The 20,103-nt window shown below is 29.4% G+C and overlaps 1 protein-coding gene across 1 annotated transcript in view; it reads right to left on the reverse strand.

Annotated features, from left to right (window-relative positions):
• LOC121120753 (glutamate receptor ionotropic, kainate 1) overlaps window positions 1–20,103 on the reverse strand; it is a 31,555-nt gene that overhangs the window by 4,189 nt on the left and 7,263 nt on the right. The window contains exons 3-5 of the mRNA XM_040715932.2: window positions 17,463–17,775; window positions 14,675–15,148; window positions 5,374–5,640 (exon numbers count right to left, since the gene is read on the reverse strand). Coding sequence (XP_040571866.1) covers window positions 5,374–5,640; window positions 14,675–15,148; window positions 17,463–17,775 — 1,054 coding nt within the window. The remainder of the gene's footprint in view (window positions 1–5,373; window positions 5,641–14,674; window positions 15,149–17,462; window positions 17,776–20,103) is intronic.

Below are 20,103 nucleotides of genomic sequence, written 5' to 3' on the forward strand. Positions count from 1 at the left end.
CACTTTTTTTCAATTTTCCATCAAACTTCAACTTTCAGTTTTTTAGAAAAAATGACAAAAGATATTCTTTTTTTCAAAAAAATTCCAACGCAACATCTTAAATAGAATATTTTTAATTTTTGGAACATTTCATTATATAATTTTTGTAATATTTGCAAAAATGAAACAGTTATCGAGTGTTATTTTTTCGACAACATTATTCTTCATAACTTTTGTTTTTTACAAGTATGAAAAAAATATTGGTAGGTTTGTGTTTCTTTTACAATTCTAATAAATTCTATTAATTATTTCTTAAAAATATTTGTGCAAAAAAGTTTTTGTAAATTTAGAATATTTTTAATTAAATAAAAAATGTTCCTCATCTAGACAATTTTTTGTACATATGTTGCAAAAATGTTATTTCAAGTTTATAGCGCATTATTTTTGAATATTCATAATAATACTACATATTTTTTTTTTTTTTTTGGGGGTGCGACGAAAAACTTTGTAGAATACCTTACGTAACTAAATAGTTAAATACCAAATCCAAAGCTATTCACTGAAAATTAAATTTTTTGGAAATATTTTTTTTCAAATTAAGTTTTTTTGTAAAAAGCAAAAATTCCTTTATTTAGGGAGACTATAGCCCCTCCAGCCCACTTCATGTTCACTTTTTAACTATTTTTAATACTGTTTAGTAGGTGTTAATTAATAAGTGACCTCTAAAATGATTTTCCTTTGGGGGAGTAGTGATTTTCCAACTGATATCCTCACTCACAATCTCATTTAAAAAAAAAATCCTTTTATAAAAAAAGATTTATTTTATCTTTTCAATGGGGCTCCAAAATTTGTTTTAAATTATACGAAATATTACGACTCGGATATTCCATGGGGATGACCCTCAACTCCTGTAGTATTGACACTGGAACCACTATATCACAAGATTGTACTTAATTTATACTTAAGTGTGCTCTAATGTTAGTTTTATTTTTTGCAATATTTCAAATGCCATTACTAAATCTCGTTAAAAAAAAAAAAAAATATAGTAATACTTTTTCTACCCCTAAAAATAGATAATATATAAGAATGCTTTCTTTAAAAAAAAAATAACTTTTATATCTTTACTCCGCATCAGATAATGATTTTCATCATTATTATCAAAAATTATTGTATAACATTATATGCCTTTTAATAAAAAGGTTCACTTTTCATCATTTTTATATACTAGAAAGGCAATTTTTCGAAGTCAGAAAGAAGTACGGATTTAACAAATCCTTTTTAGAATCTAAAAGTTTGTTCCATTTAATATGAAGATTATATCTTTATAATACGATAGGTTTTAACCAATCAATTCATATATGTCATAACAGGAAATATTTCAGATTATATTTACATATATAAAGTGCATAATTGTGTTTTTGAAGTGTCTTAATACATGGGCAAAACGTAGTTGTAATTTTAAACTTGATAAGGGAAAGTCATCTATTTTGTGGTAGGTAATTTTGCCTTAAACTAATTTGCCTCAAGACATTTAGCTTAAACCACTTCGCTTTAGGTCATTTTGCCTGAAAGATATTTCGCCTTAGTATATAAATAAATGAGATTTACACGTGGTTTTGTTATTTTTGGTTAAAATAGATGTTCTTTTGGAATTTTTAATCCAAATATATAAAAACGGAACATAAAAATCTTCTTATACTAAGAGGCACGTTTCCCACATTTGTTTTAATATTTTTGCTTTTCTTCTTATTTATTTGAAGAATAAAAGTTAAATGACTTGAAATATTTATGGGGCATAAGTGTTGTTTACTTGTATTAATTTTTTTAGAAAAAGATCGAGTCTTTCGGCAAGATAATACAACTTCCTGAATGGTGATATTATTCAATACATTCAAATTCGGATATATTAATAAAAATTGTAATAATAATACGCTTATAGTAAATAATCTTTTAGACGCAGGGCTTCCTCATGATTATATATATATATATATTTTTTTTTTTTGAGGGGGTTTGGTTTTTGGAATTTTTTTGAAAATATGAAAATTTCTAAAATTATAGTAATAAATCTTAAAGATTTAAAAAAAAAAGATCAAATATAAATTTCTTTTGAAAAGAATTTCACAAATACTCACAAAAATATTCACAAAATATTAAATTTTTGTGAAAAAAAATTAAATTTCCAATATTAATTTCCAGCCCTGAATAAGTACTATTGTTTTAACATGATAAACTATTTCGCAAAAAATAAGTATTAATTAAAAAATCTTCACTGTATAGGAGTTCATGAGAATGAAGATTCACATTTTTTATAGATATAAATCTTGGTCCAATTTATTTCCTATACGTTTAGTTTTAAATTCATTTGATATTGCTTTTCAATCAATATGGATACATATCCTGAAAAACACTTTTGCTGAAAGATAGGATAACATTTTCGATGTTTTGTCAAAAAAGGATCTAAGGATGGTTGCCTCGAAGTGAGGGGTTTCAAAATTACTTATTTGATTAAGGATCTATTTTTTTTATAAACTTCGAATGTAAGAGAAATCCGTAGATAGTCTACTTTTCATCTGAAAAATAGTAGTTACCTTCTTTATCCAGATTTGACTGTATAATTGTTACTAAATAAATTTAAAAGGAATTCCTTTATAGGAGTATCTGCATGGGGTTGGGTTTGGCTGGGGAGGTCCTCCCCTTAAATTAACGAATTTTGGATTTTTACTAGAAAATTTAATATTTGATTCTTTTTTTTTCAAATTTAATTTAATTTTTTGAGAGTAGGTGTGGGTTTTTGAAATTTTTTGTGCAAAAAATTTGATATTTAAATTTTTTGTGCAAAAAATTTGATATTTAATTTTTTTGCACAAGAAAATTATTTTTTCAGGAAGATTTGTTAAATGTTGATTTTTTTTTCATAAAATTTAATTTTTTGAAGTTTTTTTCCACAAAAGTTTAATTGTTTGAGAATATCTATAGATTTTGAATATTTTTCTCAAAATATTAATATTTGAATTTTTCTTCAAAAAATTTAAAGTTTTTTTCCAAAAAAAAAAAAAAATTAAAAACTAAGTCCTGTAAAGTATAATTCTTGAAAGTGTTTGCTCAAACCTCTATTATCCATGATCTTCTTTAAGACATTTTCTACTTACATATACACTATCTGTAATGCACAATATTTTAATTAAAGACTATGAATAACTGATAAACACTCAGTCTAGATTTTTTGTGTGTGTTCTTATTCTTTTAAATAACATTTGTTATACAGTGAACATGGAAATGGTTCCTTTGGGAGTTTCTTTAGTAGTAGTATTATTTCATATATATGTTTAGAATTTACATGATTATATATGTCGTATTTTGGACAAGGCATGAAGGCTTGAATACAAATGAATGTGATTAGACAGTTCCCTTTCTTTTTTTTTGAATGTTGACACACTGTACGTGCCTTTTTCTGTGATATCTTAAGCCTCCGTTAGTGAACATTCCTTTTATAAACTTTTATAACTATTACGTAATTTTAATTTTGTATCCCTTTTTTAAATATTTTATCCTTTTTGCACTCGAAATATAAATTGAATCTAGGGTAGGCCTGCACGGCATTGCCTGGGATATTAATAAATTAAAATTAATTAAAAACTCTTCTACTTAATATAGAACAAAAAATTAAGACTGTCAAATTTTAAGAATGATTCTCATTTTGGTTTTATGAGTGTGAGTACAACAATATCTAGGCATCGTATATCTTGTTTCACACGATGAGGAAGTGGTTGCTTTATTCTGGGTCATACGCCGAACTCACAGTCTCGCTGTCGCTGCCCTGAGCATCAAGGATTCCACCTAATATCCAAAAATGCACAGTGGTGCTCAAGTTGTACAGGTAAAGTACTGGGCCAAAATAAAGTATAAACTATACCTCCTCCACGTTTGTAAATACCAAAGAACCCTCATAGTATGCTATAATGCACCCTATCCCACGGATGGTACAGGTGAACTCCTGGGCTCCAGTAAAGTTAAATTTCTCCGCCGCCAATTCCCTGAACATCAATAAACTCATAATATCCCACAGTACTAAGCTCTAAGGTTTTACAGGTGAAGTACTGGGCCAAAATACAGTTTAATCCCTACCACCACCATATTTATACGCACCAAAACCTTTTTAATATTCGGACGTTAAATATACTTAGAGGATTTTTCCATCAATCACTGTTAAAGTAAATTAAAAATGTATGAACGCAGGTGTAAAAATGTATTTTCAAGACAGCTCTCAACCGTGGTATTTCATATAAGAGGGGTTTAAACGTTTGAAAGTGAATTCAAAAATAATTATAAAACTTCTCAAGAAACTTCTAATTTTTTGAATTAAATATGATAAAAACACATTTTTTCATATTACCATTGATACTTTGTCCCATATATGAATTTAAGTCCCATATTTTTAGATTTAATTACTTTATACAAGATATAAGGCAATTATTTACATAGCATTAATGCAATGATTAACCCTGCCACGATTTGATTATTCCCCATAACAATCAATTTAATTAATTAGATAAGTTAACTATATATGTATTTTAAATTACTTATTTAAATATATGAAATATTTTTTCCATTATCGAATCTTGTTTTTGAGAATATTTGATTCGAATTTAGTGAGCATTTTAGCCCTTTAAATAGGTTTGAGCCAAATTAATTTCATTTTTAAAAGTTGGCTAAAACCATTAAAAAAACAAAAATACTTAATTAATTCAAATAAAAATTATCAAAAACTAGATTTGATACGAAAAGAATCATTATAGTAGCAAGAGAGTCCACAGAATTATATTTTGGAGGTCCTTGGTTTTTGGATATTTTTTTTTTTGAAAAAAATCCAAGAATTAAAATTTTTCGGGAAAAAATTTGGAATTTTTTTTTCAAATATTATAATTTTTCGAAAAAAAAATTCAAAAATCCATAATAATTCTCAAAAATTTCGAAAATTAAATTTTGTGGGCAAAAATTTAGAGCTATTCTGGAAAAAAAGCTCAAAAAAAAATTTCAGGGAAAAAATTTAAAATGTTAAATTTTTTGAGTCAAATTTCCAAAATCCATAACAATTCTCAAAAGTTTCAATCATCTACAGTTATTCACAAAAAATTAATTTTTTCTTTTAAAATAAGCTCAAAAATTTACAGCTGTTCATAAAAAAATTAGAAAAAACCCATTACTATTCACAGAAAATAATTTTTTTTAGAAAAAATATGAAAATTTAAATTTAATTAAAGCAAACTAACAAACAAAGAGGGGTACAATCATCCCTTCCCTTCAAATTCGTAATAAAATAAGAGGTAATAAAAGATATACCATGACAAAAATGTACATTTCAGTACCCCTAATATAATTATTGAATCATATTACCTTAATCAAATCAATTGCAAATCCATCGTAGGCGTTGATTCCGATAAGACCTTCTTGGAACATGACATAAGGTCGCTCCTCCTTTGTAACAATGATGAGAGTTTCCTTATCCTCCTCTGGATCTAGAATAGTGTAATCCTCGGGTTCCTCCGTTCCATTAAACAAAGAAAGACCAGAGTCGCTATTCCAAGATCCTAGTTGTCTCACTGAATAGGATTTGGAGGAATAGGCCATGAGTTCTAAATTAAGATACGAACGTTCACCACTCTATATGTAAACAGGAAAAAAGGGTGAAATATGAATTGTGGTTACAAGTTCTACGTATGTTGTACATATATTAGCAGAGGTGTCTGCAGGGGGTGGGCTGGAGGGGCTGTATCCCTCCCCAAATTAAGGAATTTTGCTTTTTACTTTATTTTTTTTTCGTCATTCGGGCCAAATATGCATGAGAGTAAAAACTTGAATATTTGAATTTTTTCAAAAAAAACTTTTTTTTTTACGTGATACTTTTTTCAAAAATATCCCAAAAATCAACATCCTCTCAATATATAATCTTGCAGACGCCCCTCATTGGAGCGAGGCTAGTCCCCAATAAATTCTAAAAATTTAACGGATACCAATGTACCTTTTTGCATATAGTCTTTAAATAGATCGTATTATGACACATCTTTGTAGAGTGTGGTGGGAATACAACTGTAATGTTTCTATAACACCCACCTTCACCTTTGGGTCAATGAATATGGGGGAGGGGGTATGATACTGTTGTTGCTTCCAATGGTCCCTAGGATCATAATGCTGCCCATAAACTTGGTTGGCGTTGGGGACATTAGCCGTTTGTCGTTCTGGATAGTGTGGGATCTGTCGACAGTTAATTGTTTCTCATTCAAAAAACAGATGATTAGGTTACTATGGGACTTCATGTAGTTCAGCAAGTTACTTTCGTGGAAAGCTCGGGTGGGCTTCATTTTGTCTTCTTTTGTAGAGGTGGTATTCCATCATTCTCAGGTCAGTATTAATTTCCTGGAGACTTTTGCACGGCTTATTTGGCACTTTTTGACATGAGCACTAATCGGAGTCCCAAAAGATGCCTTTATAGACCAAGGAATCTGGGAGTGCATTTTTTTATCACTCCGGGACTTGTGGGCTTTTTTCTTACATGCCACCTCCTTCTTCCAGTTTGCTGTAGACGTCGTAGACTGTGTTTTTTGTATCTCTGAGCATGCTATTGACGTACGTTGGGCTGTGTCCCGTATAAGCAAATTCAATGATGACATTCCTCCGGTTCTCTTACATTGTAAATACTTGTTTTGAATTAAATGTTTCCATAACTAACTTAAAGCCAAGGCTTAACCTCTCACTTTAAAATTGAAATAACGGAGTGAAATGCTTTTCTTACTGTTGATAGTCTGGATTTAACTGAATAACACTTATTATTTATGTGCGGTCATGTTAATATTTGAATATAATATAAGCCCTGGTATTAATTTTGTTTGTTTTTATTAGTGAGAGCTCCTTTAGACTAAAGTACTCATCTTTCATCTCAAGTCCCAACAAATTATTTTTTTTCTCTCCAACTCTTATTCTTCTTCTTTTATTCTTGAGGAAAGAACACGTCATATGAATTGATATAAGCATTATTGTACTGAGTAGCTACATGTAGATGTGCTCATTAAAAACGGACAGTAACAGTGAGGATTTAAAATTTGTCTTTTATCCAGCGCCTAATTACTTGGGGTAATGCTGGGCACTATCACTAATAGGTAAATAAAATATAGCCAAGATAATTTTAGTTTGTTTTGGAGAATTGTCCATTTGAACTACATAGAAATGAAAATTGATTACTTTTTTAAGATATGGTGAAATAGGTTTATGTTTCTAATAGATACATTTGTGTAACTATATTCTTATTCAGATCAAAAATACTAAAAAAAATCTACTGAACATGATTTTTTTTTCATATTTACTTACAACAGGCGTATCCAATATTTACACGTCGACGAACAGACAAAGTTTCCTCAGTGTTATTCTCCTTTTTTCATGAGCACACTCCCAAATAGTTACTCAATACCTAAGTTTTCTCTTCTTAAGAATGAAAATAACAGCTAGATAATATAAAAAATATTATTCAGTTTCCCACGAACAAAAATTGACACACTAAATCATGCTTTATATTTACAACTCTAAACATATTTACTCTCCTTTTTCTTTCTTTTTTGATATTACAGGATAAGGCAGGAAATACTTTCGTCTCTAGAGTTACCACCCTGGTTGAGCTGGAGCACCACACACTCGTTTCTAAAACTAATCTAAAGACACCTTCATTATTTTTTATTATATATGATGTACTTCTCGTTTATTTTCTTTTTTTATAAAGACACTCCAAAATGAATTTACGGAAAACTTACATTCAGATAAACCTTGCTTTATTGATATAGATGAAATTCAGAGCTAAAAAGTTAATTCTATTTAATCAATATAAATTTGACCCAAAAGGTCATATGTCAAATACAAGGACATAGCCCAAATCGAGCTAATTTCAAATCAAGTCCAAATTTAAAAATGATTTCATACATTTTTACTGTTCAGAAATACTTTGTTTGTTGAAATTGAAAAACAGGTTCAGAAGATATTCATATTTGAAATTTGGTGTAATTTGCATAAAACTGCAAAAATAATGAGCTATAAAAGAAACATTCTAATATATGTGACAATTTTTTAAATAATTAAATTTTTTTTTATGGTTATTCATACAATTATTTTAGATTATTCTGATTTCCTTATATTTTGACTTTCTTTCTTTAAATACTGTAAGATATAAAGAAAATAGAGTTTTATTTCAAATGTTGAATTCTAAAAATAGTGCAAAAAAGAATAACTAAAATATAGTGACGAAAATCCAAATAAATCCAGTAAAAAAGAGTTTATTTTGGTATTAAATATTGTTATCAAATTATCATTATTTTATTCCAGCAAGCCCTTATTCTTCTGAATAATAGTAAAAAAATGAAAACATTTTTGGTGTTGTAATAGGAATAAAAACCTACAAAGATTATTTTTGTACTTGTGAAAACAAAAATTTATGGAGAATAATGGCGTCAAAAAAATAAACCTCGATAACTGGTACATTTTTGTAAATATTGCAAAAATTATATCATAAAATGTTCTATAAATGAAATATACTTCATTCTCAATGTGCTTTAAGTATAGTATATGCACATCTTGTAAATGATCCCCCAAAAAAAAAAAACACCACCCCTTCAAAAGAGGCACCCATGCAAAGTTACAGCCTTCTAGGCCCGAAGGCTTGGGCATCCATAAAGGACACAGTATTATACAGATATGCAGATTATCTAAATATTTCTAAAGTTAAATAAATATTTTTTGTGTTGAGGTACTACTATAGATAACCCTTACGCTCAATGGGGCTATTGAAAAACAGTCTGCTTGTTTGATTATTGTATGTACCTATATGTACATACTATATTTTATACACATAGTGGCACATCATATATTATTTGTATATTCTATATATGGGTTCATGAATAGACGATAATTTAAAAAAAAGAAAAAAAAAGAAAGATATATGGTACACTTTAGGGTGAACCTTATTTTTAAATTCTATAAATTTTATGACATTAGGGCAGGGCTGCAGAGTCGCTACATAAAATTCCCTACTCAGACTCCACGAATCCGACTCGAACACACATTTGTATGTTTTATAGCCAATATAAGTACAATTGAGTTAATTGAGTCTATAGAATTTAAATATAGGTATAATTTATAGTTATTAGTTAATTGTAGTAAGTAATTGTGCTATTTATACGGATAATATTTGGAATATAAGATATTTAACTAGATGAACAAGAAATGAAATTGATCAAAATACATTCATAAGTTTATGAACATAATTTATGGACTCGTCACCGAATAACAACAATACAAACTACCTCTGACTGCAACGTTGTGCTTTTTCTCTGATGACATTGACTAGTCACAAGACTAAGTAATGCATTGGCACGGCTAGTGTCTATGCCCAACCAACATAATAGTTTAGACTTTAGAAATGTTAGGAAATTGCGATTGCATGGACTATCATAAAGTACGTTTGAAATTTGTGAACCTAAACTTATAAATTAATTAACTTAATACGTTTCATAAATTAAAATTGTACTTAATATCTAAAATTGATAAACATTTAGAAAATAACTTTACGCATACTCAGCATAAGGCTTAGATTAAAAATAAGTTTTGTTTAAATAAATTATAACAATTTTTGTAGTGGGAGTCAGCGTTGGTTCAAATTTTTCGACTCCTGACTCCGATTCTAACTCCACCATTAATTGCAGCCATTCCAACTCCGTTGTCCGGCTTTACAGGCTCAAAATGTTTTTACTCGGCCTCAAATTACCGCAAATATCATTTTGTCTTAAATTTAACTTTTACTAAATCTTACTAATTATTTTCTTCTATTTTTCATATATTTTTGGTTTATTTTATAAAATTTGGCTATGTAGATACTTTTCATAAAGTAAAAGTTAGAAAAAAGGTTGCCAAGGTAATAGTTATCAAAGTTTGTATTTTTATATAAGTAAAAACACATGTAACCCAATCGTTTGACTCTAATACTCTAATGAACAGGCGATTCATTTAACTAGATGTTCGGATATTTGTAAATCATAAAACGACCCGGATATAAGGACAATCTTTACATTTGGTGACATTTTTATTTGATGAATATAAAAGATATAAATTGTTTGTGGAATAAATTTTTGAAGAAATATTTATTTATATAATAATTTTTTTGTATCTATAGTACTTTGTTTCATATTTTCTATTAACATTTGGTAGAGTATTAAATGGATTAGAATAATAAAATTTCTACAACCCTAGGATTTCTTTCTTATTGTTTTGACTATGACAGATGTAGCTGATAATTATGTAAAAATACATTTTATAGAAATTTATTGTCAGCTACGAACAACTAAACATGAGTGCATAACTATAAACCCGTACAAAGTAAAAAAAAAGCATATGGTGACAATTTGGCTCCGGTCCGATGTTGTTACAATAAATAGATCTCCAACGGAGGGTCGATGGTGGGGCCAAGGCTGTCCCACTTTTTGAGAATTCAAAACATCATCAAAAATTAACAGTTTTTTGTACAACATAAATTTTTGAAAAACATTTCAAGAATAAATTTTCAAGTGATAATTTTTTTCTAAGATATTTACGAACAATAATTTTTTTTGGAAAAAAGTTACAAATATGTATTATATTTTTTGCTTTGCTGCTTAATCTGCACGAATTGTGAAAAAAAATCCTGTAACAAGCAAAAATTCTTTAATTTGGGTGGAGATACGGCCCCTCCAGCCCACCTCTTGAGGACGGCCCTGTACCATGGATACTCTGGACATGATTTAAACAGAGGACAGGTCTATTATTTTGTGAGTCCTTGGGAACAAATTATATTTTTACTTTTAATTTGCTAATAGGACAATTAACCGAAAACTTTTTTGCGGGAGGAAAATTTTACGAAGGTAAATTCTGCAGAAAGACAATTTGCTAAACGGGCAATTCGTCGAAGGACCATTTGGGACATTTGGCCGAAAAATGATATATTTTTTTTTTGGGAGGGGGAGAAAGTGTCGGATTTATGATTTTTTTTGTAAATAGCTGTGCATTTTTGAATTTTTTTCTATAAATTTAATATTTAAAGTCTAATTTTTGAAATTTTTTTTCTAAAATATAATATTTAAAAGCTAATTTTTGAAATTTTTTTCCAAAAAAAATAATTTTCTTTTAATAAGTATGGATTTTTGAAATTTTGATCCCAAAAATTAAATGATTCAAAATTTGTCCAAGCAAATGAACACGATTGATCATTGATAACCAATATATTCTCCAATCAGCAAAAAAAAAAAAAAAAAAAAAAAAAAAAAAAAAAAAAAAAAAGCAATAAACAGGTCTCACTGTATTTATATTTTGGAGTTTTAATAAATAAGCTCCACCCTATGCACATACATATAAATAAACTATAAGTCACTCGAGGCATCTTGCCCCTTTCAAGAAATATATGTACATACATCGATTTATAAATATGATGAAAAAAGAGTCTTTGATTTTATCTACAACTCATCTCTTTTTTTCTTGTCTTCATTTCCTTTTTAACTGGTTTGTTAAATAATGATGTTTAATAGATATAGATAAAAATGACTTTAAAAAATAGTGTTGATTTAAATATCATTTTGAAATGAGGAATATGATTCGCATTTTCCACATTTATTATTAGGATTATATCAGTCCTTAATATGAGGCTTATTAGGGATCCACTCCCCCATTCCGTACTATCAAGTCTATTCTACTCCCTCTAAATTGGTCAGGAAAATCAGAAAAATTAAAGGGCCCTCAAGAACAGACTATTTCCACTAATATTATAGTAAAGTACCTCCATTTACTAATGGAATCTTTCATGTACTATAATCGTATCCCATTTTTGTTAATTTAGAACAAGTACTTATTATTCTTTTGGTGAAGATTGATTGATGATGACGTGACTAGAAAATATCTACAAGATCCGCTCTCTAACAACTAACACGATTTTTTTTTAAGAAAATGGATTTTCTCATAAACTAGTAATCTAAATTTAATATTAATCAATAACAAATGAAAGCTGAATAAAAAACAATTTAATATTATTCAATATAATTATCTTTGGGGTCAATAACGGCCTCAATTCGACCTTGGAAACGGGAGCAGGTCTTGATGACAGTCATTTTTAGTAGATTCCATATTTCTCCCGGATTCTAGACATCAGCTCGCCTCTTGTGTTGCAGGAGGATACACAATATACACACTTACTGACAAGCCTTTCACAAGAGTTAAGATCCCTGGCAATTACCCTCATTGATTTGGATGGCTCCTCATCAATGATGTTTTGAAAATTTGCAATGAACTCCTGATCCTTCTGACAGTCCGACCTCTTTTTGTAATGAGCACGCTTTGCTGTTGATTAGTAATCACCTCCAGAGTCAACCAGGTTCCTTCCTGACTCCACCAAATAGAGGAACTATTCAGGTTTAAGAAGTTTACAACGTCAAAATTGTCTCGTCCGGTGCGGATCATAACAAGGATCCCAAATATTCTGTTATACAAGATAGGCATCATTACAAAAGTTTAGCGTAAAATTTTCTAGTCCTTCCAAAGTTATGAGGCTTAGACTAATTGTTATTTATTATAGTTTATAATCTTTTATTACACTTTTCAATGGAATTCTTAGAGATCTGATATAATCATGCAGGCTTTTTATACCCTCACCCGGGGAACAAAAAGGGAGTGATTGTTGAAAAAAAGGAGGAAAATAGTTTATGTCATTATTTATTTACTAGATTCCTTCAAGGGAAGGAAATAATGAAAAACAAATTTATCTTGAAGCGCCATAGTTGCATGGATGTAGAATTCCATAGTGCATATTTTTAAGAAAACATAATTATCTATATTATTTCAAAATATGAAACAAACTGGTAAAAACTTGGAACGACGTAGCTCACCAGATAATGTGCTCGGGCAAAATAATTTTCTTGACCTCAATATAAGTAGCTTAGTATATGGGCCGCTCTAAGAGTAGGAAATATACTTTATGTAAATGGACTTCAAAGAAGATTCCTTGGTCAGATGGTGTAATTGTAATACTATGAATATAACTTTTACTTATAGTTAATCAATGCAACTCATTTGACCAACTAAAGGAACAGAAAAACAAAAGGAAATGATCATTGGTCAATTTTAAATTGTTAAATTCAAAATTGCATTCAAAAGAATTGATTCTCGAAGAAAAAAAATCTTCGTTTTTAATTTGAAAAGTCAAGTCATGAAAGACAAAAGACACAGGGCAGTGAGTCACGGAAAACGAAATTTCCAGTCTCTCCCAAGAATAACATAATTTAAAATTTGAATAGATCATTTATATATCACTAGCAAACAGTTCCTGGCGTTGCTCGGGTGATGAATGGAGCTGGAAATCATATTGACAAGGAAGAAATATTATTTCTTCTTAATTTTGAGACCCCTTCGGTGCGGCCGAGCATTATAATATAGGGACTATATAATATATATAGGTAATATCATTAATTTAAAAGAATGGTTTTATAAACTTCAAATAACATGCCAATGTATATGCGTGAAAAAATTTGTCTGAATGAGGAGTCCATCTCCTATTTTTGTTGAAAAATTGGCATATCAAATTTCTCAAAGAAAATTGGAAAAACTGTTTAGCACTATTTTAGGGGGAAAAAAATAAATAATAGGATTGTAAATATGAACAAAAGCCTACCAATATAGATCGTACTTACAAAAATAAAAATGTTATAGAGAATAATGACATCAAATAAAAATAATATATTGAAATGAAAGAAATTGAAAATACTATTTGATTATACAATTGTTGAGTTTAATGTGTTTATATCCAAAATGCATTGTTTTGTGGCATTTCTACTTAAAAATTGAAAAAAACAAAAAAACCCGGATTTTTATTTGTCAAATTTATATGCAAGTTTTTACAAACTTTATTTTATTTACAAATCTAATATCCCATCGAAAATCCGATTTTTTCACCTTAAAAGAACGAAAATGTAATTTTCACCGAATTCCTTTTTCGCCAATGACTTTTTTTGATTTTTAATAAATTTAATCAGGCTCAAAAGAGTCACTCATCCAAAATTTCAGCCTCCTAGACTCAACGGTGTTGGCACCCATAAAGGAAAAACACAAACTGTATTATACCTATATATTTCTCATATATACAGATAGACTACTTTCAAGGTGAAAATATTGTGGGTAATCTTTTGGAATCAAAAGTTATTTAAATTTGAACTAAATGTGGCATACAAATTATGTTAAGGTTTAGAATGGGAAAATACGTCAAAATTTGGGGATTGTTATATCCTTAATAATTATATGCATATGTTTACAAAGCCTTCGAATACTACTTAATATTAAGACAAGTGTTCTACTCTGCATATAATACAGGAAATAAGTAATTATAATAAGATCTATGAAAATATATGAGTCGTTATTAATTTCTTCGCCATTAAAATGTTTTTCCTTTCATTCTGTCTTTACTACGGACAGATGAAATAAAATGAGACATTTTCTCATTTATTCTTAGTTATACATATTATGAAAGCAAGAAACACAAAAAAGAAACCGTTTCTTAGACATAACTCTTATTTAAATAAAATTATATGCTAAAGGAATAAAAATAATAAAAAAACCAGAAAGCAACATAATTTATCTCATTACTCACACTAAACTTCAACTTCCCAGTGAGGCCCTCGTGTGATATGGTGTTAAGATAATTAAAAAAAGTAGGCCCTGGAGTCCATTCCCTTTTTGTATAGCATGATGTCGAAGGAGAGCTTGAAAAGTCATAGTCGAGAGCTGCAGAGGCGAGGGACACTATGCTAAGAGCATCAAATATCCAAGCAGTTTCTAGATCCAGATCTGTGAAAGGACCTCCGAGAGCAGTGGCCAATTCAACACTGTTAGGATTCTCTTGATCCAATATTTGGAAATAGGAGAAACTGCGAGAGAAGTGGAGGGAAGAAGGTGGAGAGACTTTGAAGTCCAGGCGGAGATGAAGGAAATGGTAGTCCTTGTTGGATAGGCCTACCTTATCACAGAGTTGAAAAAAGGAAAGGGTTTCATTAGAGTTCAAGTCGAGGAGGATGTGATAGTAGTCTTTTTGCTTGAAGCTTAAAAGGATTTCTTCATTGGCATCCTCATTGAATCATGGAAATGAAATAAAAAAAGTATCACCTTAGCATACAGAATTAGTAAATAGAGTTGAAAAAAAAGCGTGAATTGAGATATTTAACTTTCAATGCTTGAGCAGGGGCGTCCGCAGCAGGTGGGCTGGAACCTCTCCAGCCCCCAAATTAAGACAATTTTGTTTTTCTTACTAAAAAATTTAATATTTGATTTTTTTTAGATGTTATAAATACCTTATTTATAAAATACCTTTAATTGATTCTAAATTTTTGAGGGCAAAATATTTCAAATTCTGCACTAAACAGTAACATCCAGTTTGGATTGTATAATTAAGTTAAAAGTTTTAACTTATTAAAGCAAACTGTAAAAGTTACAATTTGTATTTAAAGTTAGGATAAGTATGTTAATTTGGAAGGAAAAACCTACAAAAAACCAAAAAACTCAAGGTAAATCAAAATAAGATTGACTTGATGCTCAACATTTGAAAAATTGTTTAGACCCATATAGTCTTTAAGGGATTTATCTTTTAAATATTAACTAAATAAATGAATTGAAATTATTTCAAAAACGAGTCTTTATAATAATGTATTAATGTGGTTGTTTAAGTGACAAACCTTTTTTGTAAATACTAAAACATTCCTTATTCAAAAATCTACTGTTAAATATTCTTCATAGATAGCTTATCTGAACTTTCTAATAAAGGTATTTCAAACGACATGATATATGACCCGTTTTTCTACTCAAATACCATCTCACAAGGTTCAATTACATCATCCGTCATTTTCATGACTAACTAAAAAACATTGATGCAATCAAGTTATTATGTCTCATTAAAGTTGTGCATTTAAAATATGTACTTGCGAGGGATATAAATTTTGAAGAGTTGAACTTATAATGTGTTACAATCAATTACCAATTCTTAATTTTCATTAAAAGTTGTAAAAAATTACCTTTTTTAATTAATAGTACTCTAAATTCTTTACTAAAAATTATTCATCACATTATTAGCTTGCAACTTATACAATTTGACTTTAAGTGTCAAGGGGGGTTTTGATGAGTGAAGCTTTAAGAAAAAAAAAAAAAAAAAAATTATTTTTGAAAATTCAATACGATTTTTTTGTTTTTTTCCAGAAAGTTTTTTTTTTTTTTTTTTTAAATGATATGTTTAAAATTACCTTTTTTTTATTATAGAAAAGTCGAAATTATTCTTTTACTTTAGAGTCTTTCTCAAGATATTATAAAATTACAGCTACTTCATCTAACCTTGGATGACAATTTGGGCATGGAACCATAGCATCCCCCCTGTGTATATAGTTATCACCACAAAAAAATTTGAATGCCATAATTTTCGAGGAAAAAAAAATTCCTTTTTTTTAAATTGTTATTCTTTCAAATTTAGTATCTTCTGAAAAAAAAATCTGCATTGAAAAAAAAGAGATTTTTTTCTCTTCCAAAAAATAATATTTGTAGAAAAACAAAAATACCTTTAAGTCAAAAATGTCAAAAAAGCACACTGATCCACCCTGCCCCTAAAAATAAATCCTACAGATACCTCTGGTAATGTCATCATTATATAATTTGCCCCCACACACTTGAAAATATATTCTGGCACCGATGACTTGTACAAAACATATATTTATAGTCAAATCTGTTCTAACGGCCACCTTTATTAGGGGTGTCACCGACCACTGCACGAAGTGCCATATTCAATATATTTAGAATGGTCCCAAATAATAAACTTTGTTTAAGAGGTTAATTGCAATAAGCTGCTCCTGTTTCGGGCTTCCTTGCCTGATCGCTTAATACAGGTGGTTTAACTGCATACATGTAATTTGAGGCTCTTTTTAGCATAACTTTTTTATAGTAATGTACAAATGTATATAGTCAGCCCCTTGATTATAAAATATATATATATATAAGAAATACACTTTTCTTTAAAATTTGTATTTATTTATTATGTATTTTGCCGAATTTCAATATAACTTTTTTTTGTTAAAGTCTACCTGTAATTGTAAAAGAAAAAAAATCATTGAATATAATTGTGTCTCTAATTACATTATGGGACTTGATTACATAGCCAAACTTATATTATTTATTCTACACAATATAAAAAGCTAGATTTTTTATATTGTGTGTAATATAACTAAAAAATTAATTTCTCTTTGAGAGGAGAATATAAGGCATTTAATTACTTATATGAACATTGTTAGACATATATTATTATTTGTACGAACTCGTATTTTATAAAATAACTTTTTCACTCTATTCAATATACAATAAATACATTTTCTATTATACCCTCTCAACGAAACCAAAAGCCTTACCTCTCCAATATAGAATCCCTTTGTAAGCGTGTCTACACCCTGTTCCAACAGAGTATTTTGTAGAGAAATGATCCAAGCTGCATTTCCAATACTCGAAGAAACATTAAATGACTCCTCACCAAAGATGAATCCCACACGTGTCCATCCATTTGTGAGAATCACGTCCGTAAAGGCCTGACTCACTTCTCGTAATTGAGGACGAACGTTAAGGGAGAACTCGGAGTGGACTTGTTTGTTGTTCCATGGGGTATTCACATTAATGGTTTCAATGTGTGGAACATCCAAGGCATCACAAATGGATTGGACGTGAGCACTAAAGGGTAATACATTCAAGGGACAACAGCAATGCAGTTAGTTAATACAAAAAAAAAAATCATCGAATAGGAATCATGAAAAGGAGAACGTCCGAATTATTTTTTTCACATCATAAATACAATAAACTCCCCCCAAATTAATTGACATATTTCCGTCAAATTTAGGCTTTATATTTAAATTTCTGGGATGAATGAAGATACCGAACAATGTTAACTTTGGTACAGAATCTTCATTTAATTTATGAAATGAAATTTGTCCAAGATATGCAAATTTTAATATATTACAATAATTTCCTAATGTGACAATCCATTTCTTCTACTTTAAGTATAATTTTCAGCGCTTTCAAATGGTTAGTATAAATAATTTGTTGATAAAAGTCAACACTTATTCGTCAAATAATACATTTACAATAATAAGATTGTGTCCATTCATGTTTTAGATTTCTATTTTTTTGTTCTATGGGTTTTATTTCACAAAAATATGCATCAAACATAAATAACATAAAAAAATTAATTAAGTGGGAATACGATAATAAAAATCATAAATAAACATTCTAGTTTAAAATCCTCCCCCCAATCATAGCCCACCATCCCAACTGTAATTCTTTGATACAAAAAAGGCCGAAAAACAATTTTTATAAAAATATGCAAACATTGAGAGATATATAAGAAACACGTATTGGTTAAAATAAATTTGAACTACACAACTTAGCCACAACCGCAAATCTAGATTTAAAAAACGTATAAAAAATATTGGTTTCATGTGGTTTGAAGGCAAATTGACCAAGTCCAAGAAATCAGTATATTGAATATAATGATTCCTTTAGAAAACCCTTATTCAAGAACAAATTAATGCGGGATGATATTTCCCTGAAATGTTTGTTTTTTGTATAGAAGGTATGAGTAAAGTCATTCATAATATTACATCAACATCAAGGAAACCAAAGGCTTTAGTATTACTTACATTTACAAAATTTGCTTAAAAATCTCTACCTACTTTGAGCTTTACGTTGAAATCTCCACCCACTCTGCTTGAAATGATTGACATAAGTCTCACTTCGAAGAAGACTGAGTCATCGTTGTTGGGGCCGTATATACCAATCATGTCAAAAAGAGTACAAGAATATTCGACTTGAGCTTTTATGATTTTTCCATCTCGACATCGGACTAAAACTTTTTCTTAAGCGGGTACTCTCCCAAATGTTCAATCAGCTTTTGAGCATAATGAAATGTAGTAGGAAATGAAGTTACCTACTCAGGGGTTAAATATTGATGAGAACAACTAAGGGAAAGAAAATTCATTCTTCAGATTACCCATTCCCATAAAAAGGCGAGCTAAAAAATAAATACGATTTAAATCACGATCAATAAGACATCCTCATGAAAACTAATACTTGGTTTTGTATTTACCTAGTAGTCATAAAGGAGTTATACCCATGATTAGCTATGCGCACCCTACCTATCTTCCTTGTAAAGTATCCTTTTTTAGATAAGAGAAAGGAAGTAATTAAGGAAAAGAACATTAAAAGGATTTCTGTTAATTCGACCATCTTCATCAAATCCTATTATGCATGAATGTAAAGGAAAAAGGAACAAGTTTCAACTTAAAGGTCTTCTTCAATAGATTTCAAATATTTGCTTATTACGTTGTAATATGTACATATTATGTAGTTAAGAGGGGAATCATACCATTAAAGCAATGATTTTCAACCTTTTCATCGCAGCAAAGCGTTCAATTTGTCGCGGGTGAGTGGAATATTTTTTTCCTGAAAATAACTTGTGGCTAAAGTTATCCAAGTCTTCGGATGTTGACGGGTGTTCTTGTCCTCCCTCATCACTTTTTATCTCTTAAACTCGTGTTCCCCTTCCTCAACTTTATGCACGGTCTTGACGTTCACACCCAACCTCTTGGCTCTGTCCTAGAGCTAAGCACCTGCCTCGATACACACTGCAATTTTTGTACAAAGAGCCTCCATTTTCAATTGTTTGAGCAAACGGCTTTTTATTTAATTTACATTAGGCTAAAGAATAAATTTGAAAGCGAAAAGATTTCAAATAAATTCTCGAAAAATCTGTCAAAATTTCAAATCCGTTTCTTTGCACAGAACCTTGCTATGAGTTTATAAAGTCACATCTACGGAATTTATACGCACCCAGTATAGCATTTTTTAAATTCTTGCAGAATATTTATATAATCATTCACAGAGTACAACGGCCCTGAGGACCTCCAGTTTGGGACCACTGCATTATAATCTAATTTATTAAAACCTTTACTGTCTCTTGCAACCTTTCCTTTTTTTTTAAATAGAAACGGACAAAACCTAACC

This window comes from Lepeophtheirus salmonis, chromosome 1 (genome assembly GCF_016086655.4).
Source record: "Lepeophtheirus salmonis chromosome 1, UVic_Lsal_1.4, whole genome shotgun sequence".
NCBI lineage: Eukaryota > Metazoa > Arthropoda > Copepoda > Siphonostomatoida > Caligidae > Lepeophtheirus > Lepeophtheirus salmonis.